Source organism: Dermochelys coriacea, chromosome 11 (assembly GCF_009764565.3).
Source record: "Dermochelys coriacea isolate rDerCor1 chromosome 11, rDerCor1.pri.v4, whole genome shotgun sequence".
In the NCBI taxonomy this organism is placed as follows: Eukaryota; Metazoa; Chordata; order Testudines; family Dermochelyidae; genus Dermochelys; species Dermochelys coriacea.
The window spans coordinates 2,945,512-2,965,960 of NC_050078.2; the positions used below are offsets into that span (position 1 = coordinate 2,945,512).

Genomic DNA, 20,449 nt, shown 5'->3' on the forward strand with positions numbered 1-20,449 from the left:
AGGGGTCTCCTGCACACACAGCAGCTGTCACAGCGTTGCAGGCCTGTGGCTAGTGGCTGGGATTCTGAGAACACACAAGCTCGTTTCTCCGCACAATGCGAATGCAGCGTCTGGTGCCTGGCCTCTCTTGCGATGCTCAGATGAGTAACAAACGCTGCTCCTGCCGGCTAGCACAGGAAGGAGATTGGCCAAGTCTGGAAGCCAAGCCCAGGTTTGCCCATTGGCAGCTTGGCTGACCGCTTGCCGTTGCGCCCCATTCCCTTCCTTCCCCCATGCCGCGGGCACAGGAATTGTCTTTCCGCTCTCTGAACGTGCAGACCCGCTTTGGACGCAGCTTTTCAAGCAGGAACCGTTGCGTTTGGTCACCCGCTGCTTCTCTGGCGTCCCCCGTTGGCTCCCTTGTCCCGCGTGCGAGAGGCATTGGGTGGGCCCGTCGGCACACGGTCGGCACTCTGACTCCTCCAGCCTTGCCTGCCAAGCCGCGGGGCTCCGAACCCAGGAAGCGAAGCTGTGAGTAGCGATGTTGCCCCCTAGTGAGCGGCTGCAGCTACACGGAGGATAAAAGCCCTACTACTGGGGCATTCTCTCACGAGCTCCAAAGCGCCGCGGTTCTGCTCCCAGGGCCACCAGGCTGGGCCGATAGCTTTGCTACAAAGAGCTGCTGGAGGCAGGGTTGCTTCCACACCCGCGTCAGGCTGTGCCCAGGGGACTGCCAGCCCGGGAAGCCGGGCAGCGCCCCTGGCTGCACTGGGTGGTGCGTGTGTGTGGGGGATGGAGCTGTGTCCGATCCACTTTTGGGGTGACCCCCCCAAATCTGGGGGCTTTGGAGGTAGCAGACCTGAGTGGGAAGGGTCTGGCCTCAAGTGGCTGGCTGTAGGGGCATCTTACCCACATCTCTTAGGGCTTATGCTCTGTCTATCACTGTGGAGTCTGGACACTGGGATGGGGGCTGACAACTACCCCCACCCCTCGCAACTGGGCAAAGGCGCAAAAGGAACAGAGGAACGTTTTGTTAAACGTTATTGGGTGTCACTTGTAACGTCCCAGCCAGTGCAAGTCGCCTGATCCCTGTGGTCCGGCCCTGCCTCGCCTCTGCCCAGATGGCCCGAAATCTGTCCCAGCGGTTCGGTGGCTGGACTGGAGCTCTGGACGTCCGCACGAAGGTTATGCAGGGAGTGGGTGGATCGTGCTGTCAGCCCTCAGCTGGGCCGTCATGAATGGAGGGGGCGTTCTCCCCTGCTCCATCGGGGGGCTCTGGGCAGCGCAACAGGGTGCAGCCGGGGCAGCGGTTTGCACGGGGGAAAAGGGGTGGAGCTCACTGGAGTGGGGGTGGGCTCATGCTGGCTGCGGGAGAAGGGTGGGACTGAGAGGTTGAGAAATGCCTGCATCCCCCACTGGAGTTGGAGGACATGGCCTCAGTTTCCCCAAGCAGTCGCTGGCACTAGAACCTGGGCTGTGGCTTAAAGGGGGGAGAACCAGCCACTGGCAAACACCCATGTGCAGTGCATAGTGCCCCTTTAAACAGCTTGTGAGTCTCTAACGGCGCTCACTGTGTGCCTGGCTTCAGGTCTCATCCTCGCTGTCTGCTGCTGGGTCTTGGCTCTTTACAGAACAAACCCGAAGCAGCCGTAGGGGCACCGGGGAGGATGGTAACTGAGGGCACTAAACATACACACCAGGCTGGGCCTGGCTACACACACATGGCTGCTCTGCCTGGCGTCGGGGAGCTGCAGGGACGTGGGACACAGTGAGCGCCGCCCGGGGGATACCTTCTGATTTCTAGGTGCTACCCGTGTGCGTAAGGTGGTCTTCCTGCCCCCAGTTTGCTGCCGGTCCTGGCATGTTTGGAGGAGCAGGGGGGATGGGTGTGGCCAGAAGTCAGAGCAATTCCCTAGAGCTAGTGCTATGCCCATTTACACCTGCTGAGGATTTGGCCTGTAATCTTTTCCTCATGTAGCAGTGAGTTCCACAAGTTAATTGTGTTGCATAAACAAGTGATTCCCTCTGATCCTGCTGTTTAGTGATGTTGCCTTCTTCTTATTCTTGGGATCGATCTAACCTCCCGAGGGTCAGATTTCGCGCTCACCTGAACACAGGGGGTGGGGCAGATGCTCAGCTGGAGCAAATCAGCGTCTTCCACTCACCCCAGCAGAGCTGCACCAGTTTTCACCTGCTGTTGAGCTGTGTTTATTCTGCAGGAATGGGAGCCAATCCATTGTGCTACTAGAGGGGAAACTGAGGCACAGGGTGGTGAAGTGACTTGCCCAGAGCTGCTGACTGAGGCAGTGGCAAAGGCTAGGTAGAGCACTGGGACTCTGATGTCTGTGTTGCTCAGTCCATTGCTGGCTGCAGGGGCGGGCTCAGCAGGTTGGAGCCTGGGCGCGGGTGACTGACCGCTCTCCTTTCTGCCCCCCGACAGCCCGAGGACCTGGAAGCCCCCTCCTCCCACACGTTCAAGGTGAAGAGCTTCAAGAAGGTGAAGCCATGTGGGATCTGCGGGCAGGCGATCACACGGGAGGGCAGCACCTGCCGAGGTGAGTTCACAGGCTCCGACGCGACCGGGGAGTGGACTGAGCCAAGCTGGTGCTGTGTGGCGCCCACCGGGTGGCCTGCCATGAGATGAGCTGTGGAGGTCTCAGCCCAGTTCCCAGTGGAGGAGAGCCGGGTTCACAGCCAGGCTGGTGGTGTGATCTGAGGGGCTAAGGAGGGAGCGAGCTCCGTCCAGGGCGGGGCACGCGGGGAGCTTCCCCTGTCACTGCCTCTGCTGCGGGATGACCCGGGGGCATCCGCGTCCAGAGCTGCCAGTCTCCTTCCACCGGCCCCAGGCTCCCACGGGGCACTGCCACATGCTTGGGAGCATCGGTGACACTTTTGACCTTCACACCATCCCCTGTCAATGAGTTCCACAGGCTATGAAATGTTCTGTCCTATTTTCTGTCCCTTTCCTAGTTCTTCCTAGCACGCTGCTCGCCTTTTTTTGACTGCTGCTGCACATTGAGCTTAGGACTACCCACAGTGACTCCAAGATCTCTCTCTTGGGTGGTCCCAGCTAATTCAGACCCCATCCTTATACGTGTAGAGTTGGGATTATGTTTTCCGATGAGTGTTGTTTTGCACTTACCAATGTTGAATTTCATCTGCCATTTTCTTGCCCAGTCACCTGGTTTGGTGAGATCCCTTTGTAACTCTTCACAGTCTGCTTTGGACTTTGTGATCTTGAATAATTTTGTATCATCTGCAAACTTTGCCACTACCCCTTTCCCCAGATTTTTTATGAATACGTTGAACAGCACTAGTCCTAGAACAGACCCCTGGGGGACCCCACTGTTTACCTCTCTCCACTGCAAAAACTGACCACTTATTCCTACTCTTTGTTTCTTGTCTGGTAACCCGTTACTGATCCACAAGAGGACCTTCCCTCTTATCGCACGCATGCTTACTTTGCTTAAGAGCCTTTGGTGAGGGACCTTGTCAAGGCTTTCTGAACATCCAGGTACACTAGATCCTCTGGATCATCCTTGGCCACATGTTTATTGACCCCCTCAAAGAATTCTAACAGTTCGGTGGGGTGTGATTTCCCTTGACACAGACGGTGTTGAGTCTTCCCCAATAGATTGTGTTTAGTTACATTACTGATAATTTTGCCCTTTACAATGGTTTCAACTGCTTTGTCTGGCGTTGAGGTAAGGCTCACCGACCTGTAAATGCCAGATTCGCCTCGGAGCTTTTTGTAAAAATTGCCATCATGTTAGCTACCCGCCAGTCCTCTGATGCAGGGGATGATTTCTGTGGGGTGCCATTGCAGTTCTCCGGGCTGGCCACAGGATGGCACCCCAAGACTCTGAATCGGGAAGAGCTATGGGTGCGGCTTGCTGGCCAGCCCTGGATAAAGGGGGCTGCATCTCTCTGAGGCAGGAAGGGGGCCGTGTGTGGTGTGCTGGGCTGGGACCCTTCCTCCCCGCAGGGATCTTCCCAGCTGCTCAGCCCCTAAGAACCATCTTGGCCATGCCCAGCCTTCACTGGACGCTGGGGGGTCGGACCCGGGGGGGGGTGACCAGTGCAGCGGGACTGGGGTGTGTGGTTCCCCTTGTCCATCAGTGACTGTGCAGCCAGCAGGGAATCAAGTCCCCCGCCCTGAGCCTGGGAGGGGTCTGGGGTGGCGGGGGGTCCTTTGCCCCAGGCCATGTGCTCTCTCTGGGGTGAGGCTCCGTCTCCCTGCGGAAGGGGCTGAGAGAGCAGGAGCAAAACCTAGGGTTGTGAGTTCAATCCTTGAGGGGGCCATTTAGGGATCTGGGGCAAAAATTGGGGATTGTGCCTGCTTTGAGCAGGGGGTTGGACTAGATGATCTCCTGAGGTCCCTTCCAACCCTGATATTCTATGATTAAGTACTCTATGATTAAGGAGACGGTGCTCAGAGGAGGTGGGGTGGGGATGAACCAGCTGGGCCCACATGGGGCAGGGCAGTTGAGCCCCCTAGCTCGGCCCTGGCTCCTCCCTCCAGCACCGCGGGGGGTATCGGAGAGACTGGGGTTTTCTTTCTGTGGGTTCCCAGCACGGCGCAGCCTTGAGTTATTGATAGGGAACCTGGGTCCAGAGCCTGGATCCAGAGGGGCCAAAAGCCATTTCACAGAGGGCTTGTGGGCCAAGGTCCTGACTGGGCATCAGGGGGAGCCCAGATCCCTGGAGGACGGGCCCAGTCCGAAGGAGTGGGCAGGGGGATGCGTGCAGGTTGCACGGGAGACCCTAGTGCTGAGAGGCTGGCAGGTGTCGTTTGACTGAACGCAGAGGCAGTTAGATCTTGGAGAAAGGTGGGCCGAGACGCAGCTCTTGTTTGAAGCGGAGCAAGGGGGTCTGTTCTCTCTGCCCGGGGCTCCCTTCGTCTGGGCCATTCCTTGGGTGCTGAGCTGCTGTCTATGTGGGCCGGGAGCATGGGAACAGAATGTTTCTCCCTCATGGTTTTTCCAGGTGTGCGGAAGGGGGAGGTTCCTGGCCAGGGGTCCCGGTCGAGCCTCCGCCCAAGAGGAGAGTGGGCAGGGGTCCCCGGAGCCGGGGGGCCGCCTGGCGCTGATCCAGTGTCCAGCCAGGCCTCTGGCTCAAGTGACCTGTGTCTGCCTTCAGACGGCTGGGGGGCAGGTCTGAGCTCACCCTGTTGGCTGCTGTCCCCACGGGATCACAGAGCTCAGACCTGTTCTGGGGGGCCCATGCTCAGCCTGATAAAATCCTTCCCTGCGGTGGGTTCTCAGACCCAGGGACGGTCCCTCTCCCATAGGGGCCATTCCCTGCCCAGTGCCTCATGCTTTGGAATCAGTCTGCACTTTCCTTTGCTCACCCCCCTCCGTCCATTAGCTCACCCCCACTGACCCCCTCTCTCTCTTTGATCTCTGTGCCCTTCAGAGCCCCATAGCTGGTCCCTCGGGCTCCTGGAGCCAGGATGGTGCCCGGCGCAGCCTCGCCCCACCCCGAGGGGCACCATGAGGCCTGCATTTAGGGACCTGCCAGGAGCAGAGCCCTGCTGCCCACTGGGGCGACGGGCAGGAGCCCTGAGGAGGTGGGAGCGGCAGCACGGCCCTGTCAGCTGGCACAAACTGGGGGAGATCAAAGCAGAGAAGGGGTAAGGAAGGGAGAGGAGCCCTGTCACGGCCCCCGCCCCAAGGTGCGGGAAGCCAGCATGGCTCTATGTGGCTTACTCCCTTGGGTGGGCGCTGTCCCCATGGCTGATGTCAGCTGAAACATTTCAGACCCCGATTCTCCCCTTGTGTGACCCTCCTGGTTGGACCCCACACACTTCCGATGGCAGGACTGGGGTCTTGGCATGTTCAGTGCTGCTCGGAGCTGGCAGGGGGAGCTCACACATGGATTTGATGGTGCCTCCTCCTGCCCATGGTAGCCAGTTTGACTATTTGTTTTCCTGTCGTGTCCGAGTGGCGGGCATGGGGCGGGATACCAGCGGGTGTCCCTCAGCATGTTGAAAAGCAGGTCGGGGTTGGAACGCAGGAAGAGAAGACCCAGGGTGGGGCTCATCCTGCAGGCATGGGCAAGTCGCTTCCGTGTGTACCTCGCTTTCCCCAAATGTGAAGGAGGGGCAGTAATTCAGACCTGGGGCAGAGTGAGCAGAGAGTTTAGTGCCGGTTTATAACTAAGCAGGCGTTAACGGGACATTGCTTTCGTTGTGCAAGTCTTGTTTTTCCCCTGTCTTTGGAATAATGTTGTCACCAACAGCCTCCTGCTGTCCGCGTCCAAAGAGCTCCCACAGCAAGGGGGCTTTATACACTCGGGGAAACAATAAATGAATGAGCAGATCTTAAAAGTAACAAGTCTTCCCTACCCTCCGTTCCTCCATCTTCTGCAGAGTCACACACTATTCCCACTGCTAACCTACAGCAACTTTGGAAACCTGTTCCCAGGACTTTGCAGGTTGTGGTGACTACGTTTTAACTGTTATCCACCCCTCCTAAACAAAGGCTACCTAAACCTTGCCCCCCCCAGGATCAGTCGCCTGTTCACCTGCATCTGAACTTGTCATAATTGGCACAAAATATAAGAATGATTTGTCCTCTTCTCCCATAATGCCCTGGGGGGTAAGAAGATGCAAATAAAGAAGAATTTGATATGACCCTTCCACCAGTAGATGGTGCTATTAACTTCTGCATTTGTTATGCTGGAGGGCTGGAGCTTAGCTGCCCCTGAAATATGCGCAATTCCCAGCTCACCAGCCTGGCAGCTGTCCCAAGCAGCTGGTCACAGTTCCAAAGTCGGCATTGCCCAGGGCATGATCCAACTCCCCCTCACCTCCAGATGCCTGTGGCACACGCTGATTGGCTGGCAGACTTTTGGCTGGAGCTTTCCTCGCTCTCTTGGACAGGGGAAAGAAAGAGGAATCTGCGTCCAGCAAGTGCAGGTCCTGGTTAGTGAGAAACCCAGGGCCAGGGTTAAAAAGAAAGGTTCTGTTGGCACTCGCCGTGGGCCAGGATGTGCCGCCGGTGGGGCGTGGGACCTGCAGCAGCTGTGCGTGTGTCATGCTGCCCACCCCAGGGCATGATCATGTCCGACTGCACTAGCCAGGATGGATCGGCCTTGGCCTGGCCTGGTGGGTAAGGCACTGGAGTGGGATTCAGGAGATCAGAGCTAAAATCTGGTCCTGCCACAGGCTCTTGGGCCAGTAACAGTCTGTCTGGGGATCACATCCTGCTTGGCTTGGCTGTGTAGATGATAGATTGCCATCAGGGTGGGGATTGTCTCTTACTCTGTATGTACAGCACCTAGCGCAATGGCACGTGGATCTCGCTCGAGTCCTCTAAACATGCTGCTGGAATACAGGGAGTAGGTGAAGGTACCCTGGTACCGCAGCAAGTAATGTTATCCATTCGGCACAGGGTACTTCCCGGTTTGCCTTTCTGAGTCAGCGCCGGGTCGTGTATAATGCCAACGGGCGCGGTGCTTCCTCTTGGATGAGACTCGGGCCTGAGACCTTGTGATCATTAAAGAGCTCTGGATGCTTTTTGTGCAGGGGCGGGGATGTTTGTGACTTAAATTCCTTCTGTTCTTGTAGCTGGAGCAGGCGTTTAACAGCTGCTCCGCTCCACCTCAGAGGTGGCTGCATTTCATCAGGGAGTGCAGTGCTTCGGGAAAAGTTTTGCTGTAGGCTGGATGGGGCCGCGGCTATGGAAGGCCATTCTCTCTCTCTCTCCCACATGCTACCCGAGGCATGTGTATAATGGCGGAGGAACACGTGCACGGAGGGAAAGGAGGATATGAGCTGGCTGTGGCAGACCCCGGCACAATTCAAGCCCCACTGATATGGATCTGTGGAGAGGTGAAGTCACCGGGCAGTGAGCCGCAAGCTCCTTGGCCCAGCCAAGTCCCTGTTATCAGGGCGGTCAGGTGCACCCCTGCTCTGTGCTCATTTTCCGATGGCTCTGCCGAGAAGGAAAAGCTTATTCAGGCTGCAACAATGCTGGCTTCCTGTGTTCCCTGCTGCACCAGGAAATAACCCCAGAGAGGAGAACCTCGAGGCACGGGGCAGCTAGCAGGGCTGAGCTTTGGGATGAGGCAGGAGAGATCCCTTCCCGATCTCCTCCCCCTTTCCAATCAGGGGCTCTGTGGTGCTTGTGCCCCTTTGCCAGCTGGAAAGGTGGTGGCGAGAGAATGGTCTTAATAGCGTGATCAAAAATCCTCGCTCTTGCTTATAACAGCAGCCCCTTTGGAAGTTCAAAGGCAAATCCGCTTCCTTCCACAATGGAAGTTGTGGGTCCGGGTTGTGTGGTTGCACTTCCTGGTTTGTTGTTGTAGGGTTGCTGGTGGGATGCGCTAGGGAGCTGCTAGAGGTGCCGTGTGTTGCTATTGTAGTGTTACTCCTGAGTGCACAGGTGGTGTTTGCAAACCCTGGTTTGTTATTGTAGGGTGGCTCGTGATTGTGAGGCTGTTGGTTAGTGTTCAGCAAAGTGTAGGGAAGAAAGTGCCCTGGGGAGAGTTGGCCTGGATTAAGGAGTGATGAATCGGCTTAAATAAAATGACTGACCTGTGTGTGCACACGCCAGTATGCATGCACACACAGAGTTTTTCCTCCATTTTCCCCATCTGCACTTGCCGGTCCAATGGTCTGAAGGGATTTCTAGAAATCTCAGAAGAAAGCATCTCTGCAAGATTTCCGACCTGGGGGGCTCAGGCAGTTGCGTGCATCTGGAGGAGGTTCTGAGAAGCATCGGTCCGTTTCGGTTTTTGGGCACTCTGGACCTCTCCAAGCTCAGCTGTTAATACTTGTCAGATGGACAGCCCATGGTGGAAGATGCAGACTGAAATACAGTTGAGATTGGAAGAGTCTCTTCGGCTCTGGTTATACTGTGTGATCCAGTAGATGCTGCCTCAGGCTCAGAAGAGCTAGGTTCTAGCACTGACCCACTGGCTGATCTTGGGCAAGTCATGACCTTGCTCCGTGCCTCAGTTTTCCCATCTGTAAAATGGGTATGATGCTACTCCTCTCTTTTGTAAAGTGCTTGCAGCTATGCAGTTGAGAAGCCCCTCCTAAGAGTGAGCTGATTATTATTGGCTGTTGTCAAGGCTGATTCCCCACTCTGGCACTTCAAGTGCAGAAGGTGGGGGCCCCGCAAGGATTAAAAAAATGGCCACTTCAGGCTGGTATTAAACTCCCAAGGTCACAGCTTCTCTTTGACCTTGGATGGGTAGATGCTGCCACCACCCAAGTGCAAACCCCTTGAAACCCAGGAAGGAACACTTGGGAATTCCTTCCTGTGGGGTACCCTCAAGCCCTTTCATCTCCCCACCTCCGGGGAAGAGCTGAGAAAGAAAACCAAGGAAATCAGCTGTTGCCACCAGCTAATTGAACAACATATGCACAAACCTCTTAGGACACTAAAAATCCAATTCTGCTCTTTAAAAAAAAGTAAATTTTATTAAACCCAAAAAGAAAGGAAATACATTTGGAACTTTGGCTTTTCGCTAGATCTTAAAAGAAACAATTACAAAAATTAAGCATCAAGATCACGCTCTTGAGGTTCAGTGTAAAGATTACAAGCAAAACAGAAGCATCTGGGGTTAGCACAGAGGAGTCCACAAGCCAATAAGAAATAATCCTAATCGCGTCTTTCTAAACATTCCTGATCTACTTACACATTTGGGTTGCTAAAAGTAGTTCTAGGTATGATCTGATGATTTTCATTTCTGACTTAAAGCTTCTCACAGCATAACTGCTCCCTGTTCCCCTCTTTCCCCAGAGAACAACAACACACAAAGGGGAAGTTTTTTCCCAATTTAAAAAAGTTCTAGCCTTCCCATTGGCTCTTTTGGTCAGGTGCCCACTCCCTTCCTTTTACCTGTGGGCTTGTTAACCCTTTACAAGTAAAGCAAGTAGAGAACAGCTACTAAGAGGGATTTTATAGCTAACTGGCTGAGCTACTCCCTCTTAACTTATCACAGCTGTGCTGATGCTTGGGAAACATGAAACCAGATTTCCCAGAATGAAAAAGTGCAGTAAAATTCTCCTGGGATGTGAGAGTCAAGCTGGGGTCTTTGTGTCCCCCCCCACACCATCAGCAGCAGCCCCTTCGTTCCCCCCATAACTCCGGTCACAGTGCTGATGGGGATGATGCAGGAGCCGGAGTGGAATCCAGCTGTGAGATCTAGCAAGAGTTTCAGATCAGACTCCGGAGACTCGCAGGGAGCAGATCGCAGTTACCTTAAAAGGTGGCCAGTTCAGAACCAACCGAAGGAAACCGTGTGTAAGTAGCCTGGCCACTTGCTGCTATGGGAAGTCACTGGGGATGAGAGCTTCGCACAACTCAAGGAGGGACTGGACATTTACATGGCCCTAATGAATATGCAGCGTTAGCATAATTAACGATGGTGGAAATTCCGGAAGGGGAATTGGTGCTTCAGGGCTTGGGCAGATCCCTAGTAGAGACAAAAAGTGGATTATCCCCCATCTGCGACTGCCGGGTTCGTACCCGTCTCTGTGAACCCACTGTCAGAGGCCGGATGCGGGGCTAGATGGACCTGGGTCTGTCTGTTCCTATGACGCACACCCAGGGCCCTTTCTACAGTCCCTGGTCACGGCAGAGACTCAAAGGACACTGTGCAAAGTCATTTCCTCCTGGCCTTTATTAATGCGACTTCCCACGGTCTCTGGCAGGGATGGGATTAAAAGGCCACCCCCAATAGCCAGGTCTCCCTGCTGCCAGCATGGAAGGGGGGGCAGGCGAGTCTCGTTCAGAGGGGGCGGGGCTGGGCAGGTGTTGCTAGGTTGAATGTTGGGGAGGGGTTCCCCGCAGCCCTGTGTTGCATGGAATGTGGTTCGGGGCAGGGTGTACTTTGCATACTGAGCCCCCTCCCCCAAAATCTCTTCAGTTGCACCCAGAGGGGACCCTTCTCTTGTCTGAGTAGCCTGCAGTCTGTTGCCCTTCTCGGCCATGGATGTGTTTCGCAGCCTTTAGATAATGTTCTCATCCCCAGATGGGGAAACTGAGGCAGCGGTGGGCTGTCTTACTGTGCCCGGCGGGTAGGTTCCAGAGTGGGGCTGAGCACATAGGAGTCCTGAGTGTTGCACTAGCGCCTAGTTCAGCTGGTCTCCCTGGGTTAGAAAACCCAAGTTAACGAATCCTGTCCAGCACAGGCCAGGCCCCCCCGCCTCTCCCTGCCAGGAACAATGACTGTGTTGTATCAAAGGAACAGATGCTGTTTCTGGCAGGGCTGCAAACTGCAGTGTAAACCCTTGGGGGCGGGGAACTCTACCTGGCCCAGGGGCTTTGCTGGGACTTGCCAAGAGCTGGCGGGCAGTGCCTATGCTGTGTTGGTATCCGCAGCAGGGTTCAGAAATGTGAGCGCCAGCCAGCTTAGGACAGGGCTGAAACTCTGGGGTGCGGAGGTCCCCCTGCAGCAGGAATGCCGTGGGCCAGACCCCCAGTGCTGGGTTTGCTCGTGCTCTCCTGGCTAATGCTAGCTGAGGCCTGGCCCGTTGTGTGGGTATTTTACCCAGCTGGTGGGTCTCCTGGGAGTGCACAGGGCAGCAGCTGATGATCAGCTTTGTCTGTGTCCAGCTGTGGGCAGCCTGTCTCAGCTCAGCCATGTGGGGATTCTCGAATGCCGGCCGGCTGGATCGCCACCGTATGCCAGCCCCATGCCCCCGTGGGATAGAGAGCTGGGGATTGACACAGCCCCCTGGGGAAATGCACTGTAGGGCTCTCTCCAGGGGCCTGATCCTGCCCCTTCTGAGGTCCACCAGGATCAGTCCCTCAACCTCGCAGCTCTGGACTGTGCCAGCCCTGGGCCAGCTGTCCGGGCTGTCACTCCAGCCTCTCCTCCCTGCTCCGCCTGCCCCAGAGAACCAGTTCCCCCCGGGCCTGATGTCTATGGGGCTTCCTTCTCCGAGTCCCATTGAAAGTCAGGCAGCAGGAGCCGGGAGGGCATCCGTGCGGGAGGACTTAGTGTGTTTGCACATGGCACCTGTGTGTACATGCTGCAGGCCCGGCCGTGGGTGCAAGATGATGGGCCCGCGGAGCTCATGAGTGGCGTGCGCCCACATACACGCAGCGGGGGCATGTTTGGGTGCCAAGGCAGGCCAGGCATGTGTGCCAGTGGTGTAGGGAACTCCGCACACCTGGGAGCTGAGCTGTGTATAGGCAGCTGAATTGCCATGGGTCCAGCCCTGCTTTGTGCCCATTGACCGTGCAGATCAGTGATCTGCCGGGCTGAGCGTGGGGTGCTGAGGGAGACGGCCCAGCGATACCTGGTTGGGTTGGGCCATAAGCCTGTGAGAATGGGCTTGTGAAAGGAGCTCGAGGTGCTTCCGACACAGCCCTGCTGCCATTTTATAATTGGGGAAACTGAGGCACAGAACAGTTAAATGACATGCCCAAGACTGCAGAGGAAATCGGAGTCAGAGCTGGCAAGAGAACCCAGGAGTCCTGGATCCCTGTCCTGTGCCTCACCCTTCCTCCCTCTAGATGTGGTCAGCTGTAGAGACCCAGGGCCTGTGCCTAGCAGTGAGACACGGCTGTGTAGCAAGGGAAGAATGCCCCATGCAATCCCTCTCAACTGTATTCCGCAGGGAGGCGCTGGAGGGGGCAGCGGAGGGAGGGAAGCCCTTTAAAATATCCCCTGCCCAGCCCCAGCCGTTGGCTTTAGTCCACCTGGGACCTGTCCTGGTCCCTGGACAGCACCTCTGCTCTATGCCGAGGGCCCCAGTGCCTGGAGTCTGGGTGTGAGTGAGGGAAAGTGGGAGAGGGATGTTCGATCCCTAATGGGGATAGAAGGGTTCCCAGGGATTGCTTTTCTGGATGGACTGCAGCAAATCGGGTGCATTTTGGACTGAAAGTGCCGATCTGCCTTGAAGCGGCACAGCTGGGCGGGGCCCAGGTGTGCTCAGTGCCTCCTGCTGATGTGATGTGGGGGGTTTTCCTGCCGGCTGACCGGCAGCATGTTCCTGGACTCTGCGGTCAGAACCTAGTGTGGTGATGCCAGGGGCTGGACTCAAGCCAGCTCTCTTGGAGCTGCGTCGGCTCTTCAGGGACCATGGCTGGCCTGGAGTCTTGCTGTTGACATCAGCTGGGCCACGATGTCACCACCTGAGAATAAATCAGTGTATTTTAGGCCCTGATCCTGGAAACACGTGCTTGGTTTTAGTAGGACTGCGGCCCCCCCCCCATGCAGATCTGCCTGGGAGCAGGTCTCTGGAGTTTGCCAGTCCCGTTCTTGCAGGTCAGAGCGGCCCTGCAGGAGTCCCTTGGTGGTTCTGTAATGCAAACACTGCAGCCCTGTCTTAGAGAGAGGAATGGCAGGAAACTGACCTGCCTGGTTTCACGCTCCCTAGCTGAGTGAGCTGCACACACGAAAAAGGGAAGGTAAATTACACAGCCTGCGGGCTGGGGAAAAGAGATCTGGAATTTTCAAATGTTCTCTCAGTTTCAAATCAGGCTGGAGAAGGGAACCCTGGGAAGGCAACTCTCATTCTTGAGGCCGAGTCTGAAATTGTGTCAAATATCCAACTTGCAGCTTTGCACCGGGGGCATCTGTTTGCAGGCTGCACCATTTGTGGCATGTTAACTCAACCGTGCAGCTACGCAGAGACCTGGTGGTTTTTAGCTGTTGTAGTTGATATAACATCATATAATGTATTTAGCACTTTTCATCCGTAGCATTCAAAGGAGCTCAGTGTCATTTCCACCTGTAAAATGAGGAAACTGAGGCACAGAGTGGGAAAAGTGACTTGCCTAAGGTCACACAGAGCTGGGACTCGACCCCAGGTCTCCTGAGTTCTAGCCATGCTGCCTGCACATCTATAGGGAGGATCCCTGCCCAGATACTATGGTGATGGGCAGTTGGAGACCATCGAAGTGCTCAGGGCTTCTCTGATATAGTGTTGGGCAGTGCTTGTATGGGCCCTGGGTGCGCTGGGCGGGCTGAGGAGCAGAGAGACGTTCCCTTCCCAGCCTGTGATCATCTAAACAGGGAGTAGAGCGTCTCAGTCTCTGGCCCTTCAGTGGGAGAAGAGAAGGAGGGTGTGACCACGCAAGGGGAGCAGGGGGCTGGCCTGCAGGACTCCAGGGTGACTGGAGGTCCCGAGAGAGGGGCGAGAGAGCGATGGATGAGCACCGCAGAATTGTGGCTGTGTCCACCCTGCTCTGAAGAGCTCACCTGCTGGGCCCCAGCTTTTAGGCTGGCGTGGAGAATATTGCACGGGCAGGACGTGGGGTCAGTTCCCTAAGGCACTGCCTTGCCTGGCCTCAGGATCCCATCGTACTGGGATTGCGCCTCCGGGGACAGCTGGGGCCCAGCGTGTGCAGCTGGCACAGGCACAGAATGAGCTGCAGGCTGGCCACTGGCAGGAGTGTGCATGGGGGAGGGCAGGTAAAGTAGGGACTGGATGTAAGCTGGATACCTGGCAATGCTAGCGGAGTGCCAGGCTTGGCCTGGGGCTGCGGGAGCCGCTAGCCCCAGTCCGAGCCATGGCCCAGGTGGCCTAAGACACACCCTGCAGCTTGGACATCAGTGGCTGTGCGGGGTGACTCAGGGTGCTGGCAGGGCTGGGAGCTGCAGGCTGCACCACCTGGCCTGTCTCCAGCATTCCCCAAGCAGGACTGGATGGTGATGTCGCCGGAGGAAGCCATCCGGCAGGGCCCCAAGGAAGATGCATGTTGCGTCCCTATCTCTGGGTTCTCCTCAGCTGAGCAGCTGGAGAGCCGAGCTCCCGGGAGGGCTCCCCTCAGAGAAATTGGACCGTTTGGCCCATTGCGTTGCTGGAGGTGGCCAGCAGCAGCCAGAGCCATGGCTGTCCCTTGTCTGGGGCAGGCCTCGGGAGGTCTGGGACGTCGCATGCAATGGTGCGTTCTCCAGCCGTGGCATCGTCCGGTACCACAGTGACCTCGCACCGTTTTGCTCCAACCCGTCACAGGGCACCGCCAAGTCGTGGTACGGCCAGATTCCCCGTGCCCGGCCGGTGGGTTGGCAGGGTGGGCCTGGGTTCCTGGCACCAAGAGGAGTGACCTTTTTCTGGCTCATGACCGTTGTCAAGACGGTGGAGGGTCCTGTCCCCCTGCTTTTCCAGCCCAGCGCTCCCTCCGCCCCGTACCCCAGCTCTGCCGCTTCCCCTCCATCTCCCCCCTGCTAGCCCAGCCCCGGCCCTCCCTGGAACCGGAACCTGTGCCCCGCTCGGCAGCCTGGGCTGCGGGGAATCCCGGGAGTGAAGGCAGGGTCTGACCCCCAGCCCTCCTGCTCGTCCACGCCAGGCCCGTCTAAGAGCGCCGGCGGTGCTGAAGTGCCAGGCGGGTCTGGCGTCATGGATGCCCGGCACATGGCGAATGGGCACCCCATGAGCACCCCGGCTCTCGCTCTACACCACAGGCCAGATCTCTCCCAGGGGGGGCCCCCTTCTGCTCAGGCCCTGGCTCTGCCCTGCCCGGCTGGGTCTGCGGCAAGGGGCTCAGCAGAGGCCCCAGACGGGGGGCCGCGGAAACTCCTCTCTTGTTTCCTACCCTGGGGCAGGGAGGCAGCTCCGCAGCGCCGGTGGCTGAGCAGCCGGCCAGGAAAAGCAGGAGGGGACCGGGCCGCACATTCCTGCCGGAGCGAACTGCTCAGGAACAAGCCTCCTGGAGCGAGAGGGCGGGCCGGGCCTGCTCCCTGCGTGCGGTGCAGTCACGAAAGAAAGGGGAAGGGGGAGAAACGGGGCCAGGCAGGCGAACCCTGGGCCCCGGGGCGGGCTCTGCCAGCGCCCCGGCCGCTCGGCACAAGGGCTGCGTCTTCTCCCGAGGAGCCGGGCTGCTGCTGCGGGCTGGCGCGCTCCGGCAGACCGGTGCCAGCCAGGCGAGCTCTGGCTAGGTGCCAGGCGCTTCGCTCGCCTCCGCCCCGGCCCGCGCCTGTGTTCCCGCAGCAGCCTGGAGAGTGTCTGGGGCTTGGAGTTTCTGTCCCGGGGAAGCCGGCCCGGTTCCCTGCGCTCGGAGCCGGGGAGGCGATCCGGTGACTGAGTCCTGGTCTCTCTCTCTCTCTCTCTCTCTCGCAGGGTGCAAGCTGTCCTGTCACAGGAAATGCGAAGCCAAGGTAAGGAGCTGCCCCCCTCGTCCTTTCCGAAGGGGCGCAGCAAAGGTTCCTGGGTGTCGTGGGTCCCGGGCGGGTTGGAGTCGCTCTGGCTCTGGAAGGGGGGAGCCTCTCTCCGCTCTCCTGGGCTTCGTTTCTGCACTTGGGTCCTGATTGCCGAGCAAGGTGACACGCTCCGGGGTCCTGCCAGGGCTGCAGGGTCCGGCTACAAAGCGCCGCTGGGGTCCCGGGGCGGGGGGGGGGGAGTAAAGCTCAGCCCTCCTGTTCCCAGCGCCGGACGCCTTTGCTTTGTACGTGTGGCAAACGGTGGCTGCTTTCCGAGCCGCCGCTGGGCACCCAGCGAGCCTGCTGCAGAAGCGGCTGGGCTCTGCAGGTGAACGATCGTTCCCGCTCCCCGGCCCCTAACAAGCGGGGTGAGATCCTGGCCCTGGGCAGGCCAGTGGGATTTTTGCTCTTGGTTTCACTCTGGGCGTTTAGCGCGCACACATTTGCAGCTGGCTCGCCTTAGCTCCCCGCTGTGCTTGGGCAGACGGGCCCCCTTCACGGCCGCGGGAGCGAGGAGTTCTTGTCCCGGTGCCGTCCGGCCTGCTCGGGTGGTCACGGGTTGGAGCTGGTGGAGATGCCGCTTCTCGGCCGCTGGTCTCGGCATCAGCTGCAGGTTGCGATCGCTTGGTCTGGAGCCTGGAGCGGCGGTGAGCGAGCCTGGCTGATCTATTCGGCATTGGGGAGGCTTCATCTGGGGTACTGTGTCCAGGCTGGGGCCCCCCACTACTGAAGGGACGTGGACAAATTGGAGAGAGTCCAGCGGAGGACAACGAGAATAATTAGGGGGCTGGAGCACGTGACTTATGAGGCGAGGCTGAGGGAACTGGGATTGTTTAGTCTGCAGAAGAGGGGGGATTTGCTAGCTGCTTTCAACCACCTGAAGGGGGGTTTCCAAAAGGACGGAGCTCGGCTGTTCTCAGCGGTGGCAGATGACAGAACCAGGAGCGATGGTCTCAAGTTGCAGTGGGGGAGGTCTAGGTTGGATATTAGGAAAAACTTTTTCACTAGGAGGGCAGTGAAGCCCTGGAATGGGTTCCCTAGTGGAATCTCTTTCCTTCGAGGTTCTTAAGGTCCAGCCTGACAAAGCCCTGGCTGGGATGATTTAGTTGGGGTTGCTCCTGCTTTGAGCAGGGGGTTGGACTAGATACCTCCTGAGGTCCCTTCCAACCCTGGTAGTCTCTGATCTGGGTTTGTGGCTGCCCCCGGGGCACGGGGGGAGAGCGCTGCTGGTGCCCCGGTGCCAGCTTTCCTTCGGGGGCACATGCATTGCACTGCCCGCGGGCATGTGGGCAGGGTGCAGCTGCAGGCCGGGTGCATGGGGCAGATTCTTGTATCCTGGGTGCCTGTCAGTCCGTGCGCCCGTAATCCATCGAGCTACAAATATGCAGTGGATGCAGCAGGTAAATTTGGGGTGACGTGCAGGAAGAGTCTAGTCCGCTGGCCTCCCAATGCCCCCCATCCTGCTCCTTCTCCTGCCTCTGGTGCTCGGACGCTTGCTGCTCCTTCTGGCTTCTCTGGGGGAGGCCGCGGGTTCCTTGTCTGCTGCTTGGTCTTCTCCTCCCAAGTTGTTTCCCCCGCTTCTCGGAAGCGCCGTGCATGGCATCTGTTCCGAATCGCGGTGCACAGGCCTGCATAAGGCCCAGTTGCCCCGCTCCATGGAAGGGTGTTGATGGAGAAGGTCCTGGGGCCTGACGGCCTCCATCCTTGCATAGGGGGAGAGGAGGCCAGCACAGAAGAGCTGGGTACGAAACAGGGTCTTGGCCACTGTCTGCTTGCTCCGTTGGATGCTGCGTGGGGAGGGCGGGTGCTGTGGGGAGAAGGGGAGGAATCTCCTCAGGTTGGCTGACAGGGGGACAGATGATGCTAGGACCTGGAGAGGGGGCCGGAGCACCTGGGAGTCACTAAGCTGGTGGTGTCTGACGCAGCATCTCCCCACGTCTCTTCTCCAGCTGCCAGGAACCACCCTAGTGCGGCAAAGCCCCGAGCCATGTCTCTCCCCTGGGGTCCCCCCTCTGTGCCAGATGATCGCTCTGGAGCCAAACAGAGCATGTAGAGAACGGAGCTGGTGTCACCCATGGGACGGTGTGTTCCGCGTCCCTCTCCGTGCCGCTCCACACAGGGTTCGTCTCTGGTACGGCTCCAACACCAGGCCCTTGAGCTCCAGTGCTGTTAGCTCTGCGGGGCCCTGGTTCAATGCCCGGTGTGGCCATCACACAAGTAGGGCTGTCTATCCCCATCGCTTTCTGGGCCCCCTCCGAGACTCTTCCACTTTGGTCGCTGTGGGTCCCTCCTCGGTGCTGGTCTCCCCAAAATGCAGCCACCCCTCTCTTCAGCTGGCCCTGGAAGCAACGACCCATCCAGCCCACCCTCGGGACACTTGCTGCCTTTCTCTGCAGTGCTCACAACCCACCATAGATCCTTCTCCCCACCCCTCTACGTCCTTAGGAACACAGGCACTGGCAGACTGGATCAGACCCCAGGTCCATCTAGCCCCATATCCCGTCTCTGACCATGGCCCATGCCAGGTGTGAGAACCCCGCAGCAGCAGATGGGAGATAATCTCCTTTGTTAGGTCTCTCATAGCGATCGGCTCGCCCCAGATGCAGGAAGTTTAATATCCTGCCCCAAACTTGTCTTGCCATTAACTGGGATAACGCTGGATATCCTCATTAGCCAGAGAAACGTCCAGTCCCTTTCTGAGACCTGTGAAGTTCTGGGACGCAGCAACTTCCTGGGGCAGTGAGTTCCACCGTCTTTCTCCCAAGTGGGCGGAACAGCTGGACTCCGTGGTCTGGAACGGCCTCTCCGCTCATAGGCGGTGACTCGCAGCTCTGCAATCCCCATGTGCGTCGCCACAGTCTCTGATTCCTGCCTCTCCCGCGTTGAGCTATCCCTGCTGCTCCGAGGATCTTGGGTCAGGGAGTTGTGAAATAATACAGGGACTTTCTTCTCTCGCTGCTGGTTGTATGTAGCAACAGGTGTGAAGCTCCGCCCACAACCTTAAACTCCACCCCCAGCTTCAGAGGAAGGACTTCAATGAGTGGCGGTGAACTAGGGAACATGGCCCTCATTAGGTTGCAGAATCAACGCTCCGCACTGTCGTGTCTCTTTGCTGACTCAAGATGGCAGTGCTGGAGAGGTTCATATTCGGGAGGTTTTCTTCACGACTGTGGAGGGCAGAAACAAAAATAATTTTTTGGTTAAATGAAACCACCTGCCTGGAGTGTCCAGGCTGCCTGGTTAGAGACGTGCAATCCGGTGCAGCGTTCTATGGTCTGGGATGCCAATACTGACATGGAAATGGCGGGCCCAGTTCTGGCAGGTGCAGAGGGTGCCCAGGCAGCGAGGGGGCGTCCCTTCTGTGCCAGGGGTACTGCCCCTGCCGGCGCTCGCCGTCCTCCCTCCTGATCCATGTCTGTGCTGGGACTTCAGAGGGGGGTGGGGATGGATGTGTGTTTCCCAGGTTAATGGCAGCACTCAGATGCTGTACGTAGTACGCCAGCCACATCTGCCAGGCGCTGCCGGGTGCCACGGTGCTGGTATTAAGGTTCAAGAGACCCCGGTTCACTTCCCAGCTCTGATATATGGGACCTAGGGCAAGGCAGTTTAATAGCTCTCTGCCTCAGTTTCCCCTCGGCACAGTTGAGGCTATCCTCCCCCAGTCTGGCCTGTTAGACTGGGAGCTCCACGGGGCAGGGGCTGTCTCTTGCTCCTTGGCTGTGCAGCACCTGGGGCAATCGGGCCACGACTGAGGCACTACCATAATCCACAGACTAAAGACTATGGCCAGCCCAAAGCAGCCCCCTGCCAGGCGCACACCCAGTGCGATGATGTGCCAACCCCAGCGCACAGGCTGGATCTGCACTGGTGTTTAGGGGAGCGTTCCCCGTGCTGCTCCTCCAGCGCTGGGGCAGCCTAGTAGAGACCAGGTCCCGGTGTGCAGGCCACCGCGCCGTCTGAACCGGCTCAGAGCAGGTCTAGACGGCCGGGAGGGAAATACACCAGGGTTCTGTCTACACTCGTGCTCCCAAGACTGCCAGAGTGCAGTGCCGGGAGACGTCTCAAAAGATGTCTGGGTAGGTTGCAGATCCGGCTGCTCCAATGCCCCCGGAGAGACGGGCAGACGAGGCAGGACGGACCCATGGACGAGGCAAGGCTAACGGTCGTTACAATGCTGTGATCCAGCTCAAGGTCCAGATTCCAACGGATCTGCCGCAAGCGCTTCTCTAGCCTCCCCGCCTGGAGCTGGCGGTGCCTGGCTCTGGGGCCCAGGCCAATTTCTCACACCGAAGCTAACTTGGCCTTGGTCTTGGGGGAGCGAAGCCAGCTGGGTGGTGAAAACCAGCTAGCGACACGCAGGCCT

At 58.0% G+C, this 20,449-nt stretch overlaps 1 protein-coding gene across 12 annotated transcripts in view; it reads left to right on the top strand.

The window, feature by feature from the left end:
- The window catches only part of TNS1 (tensin 1), a 279,839-nt gene that overhangs the window by 33,747 nt on the left and 225,643 nt on the right, over window positions 1-20,449 (top strand). For all 12 annotated transcript variants that reach the window (XM_043504818.1, XM_043504821.1, XM_043504825.1 and 9 more), the window contains exons 2-3: window positions 2,420-2,534; window positions 16,007-16,044. In XM_043504818.1, coding sequence (XP_043360753.1) covers window positions 2,420-2,534; window positions 16,007-16,044 — 153 coding nt within the window. The remainder of the gene's footprint in view (window positions 1-2,419; window positions 2,535-16,006; window positions 16,045-20,449) is intronic.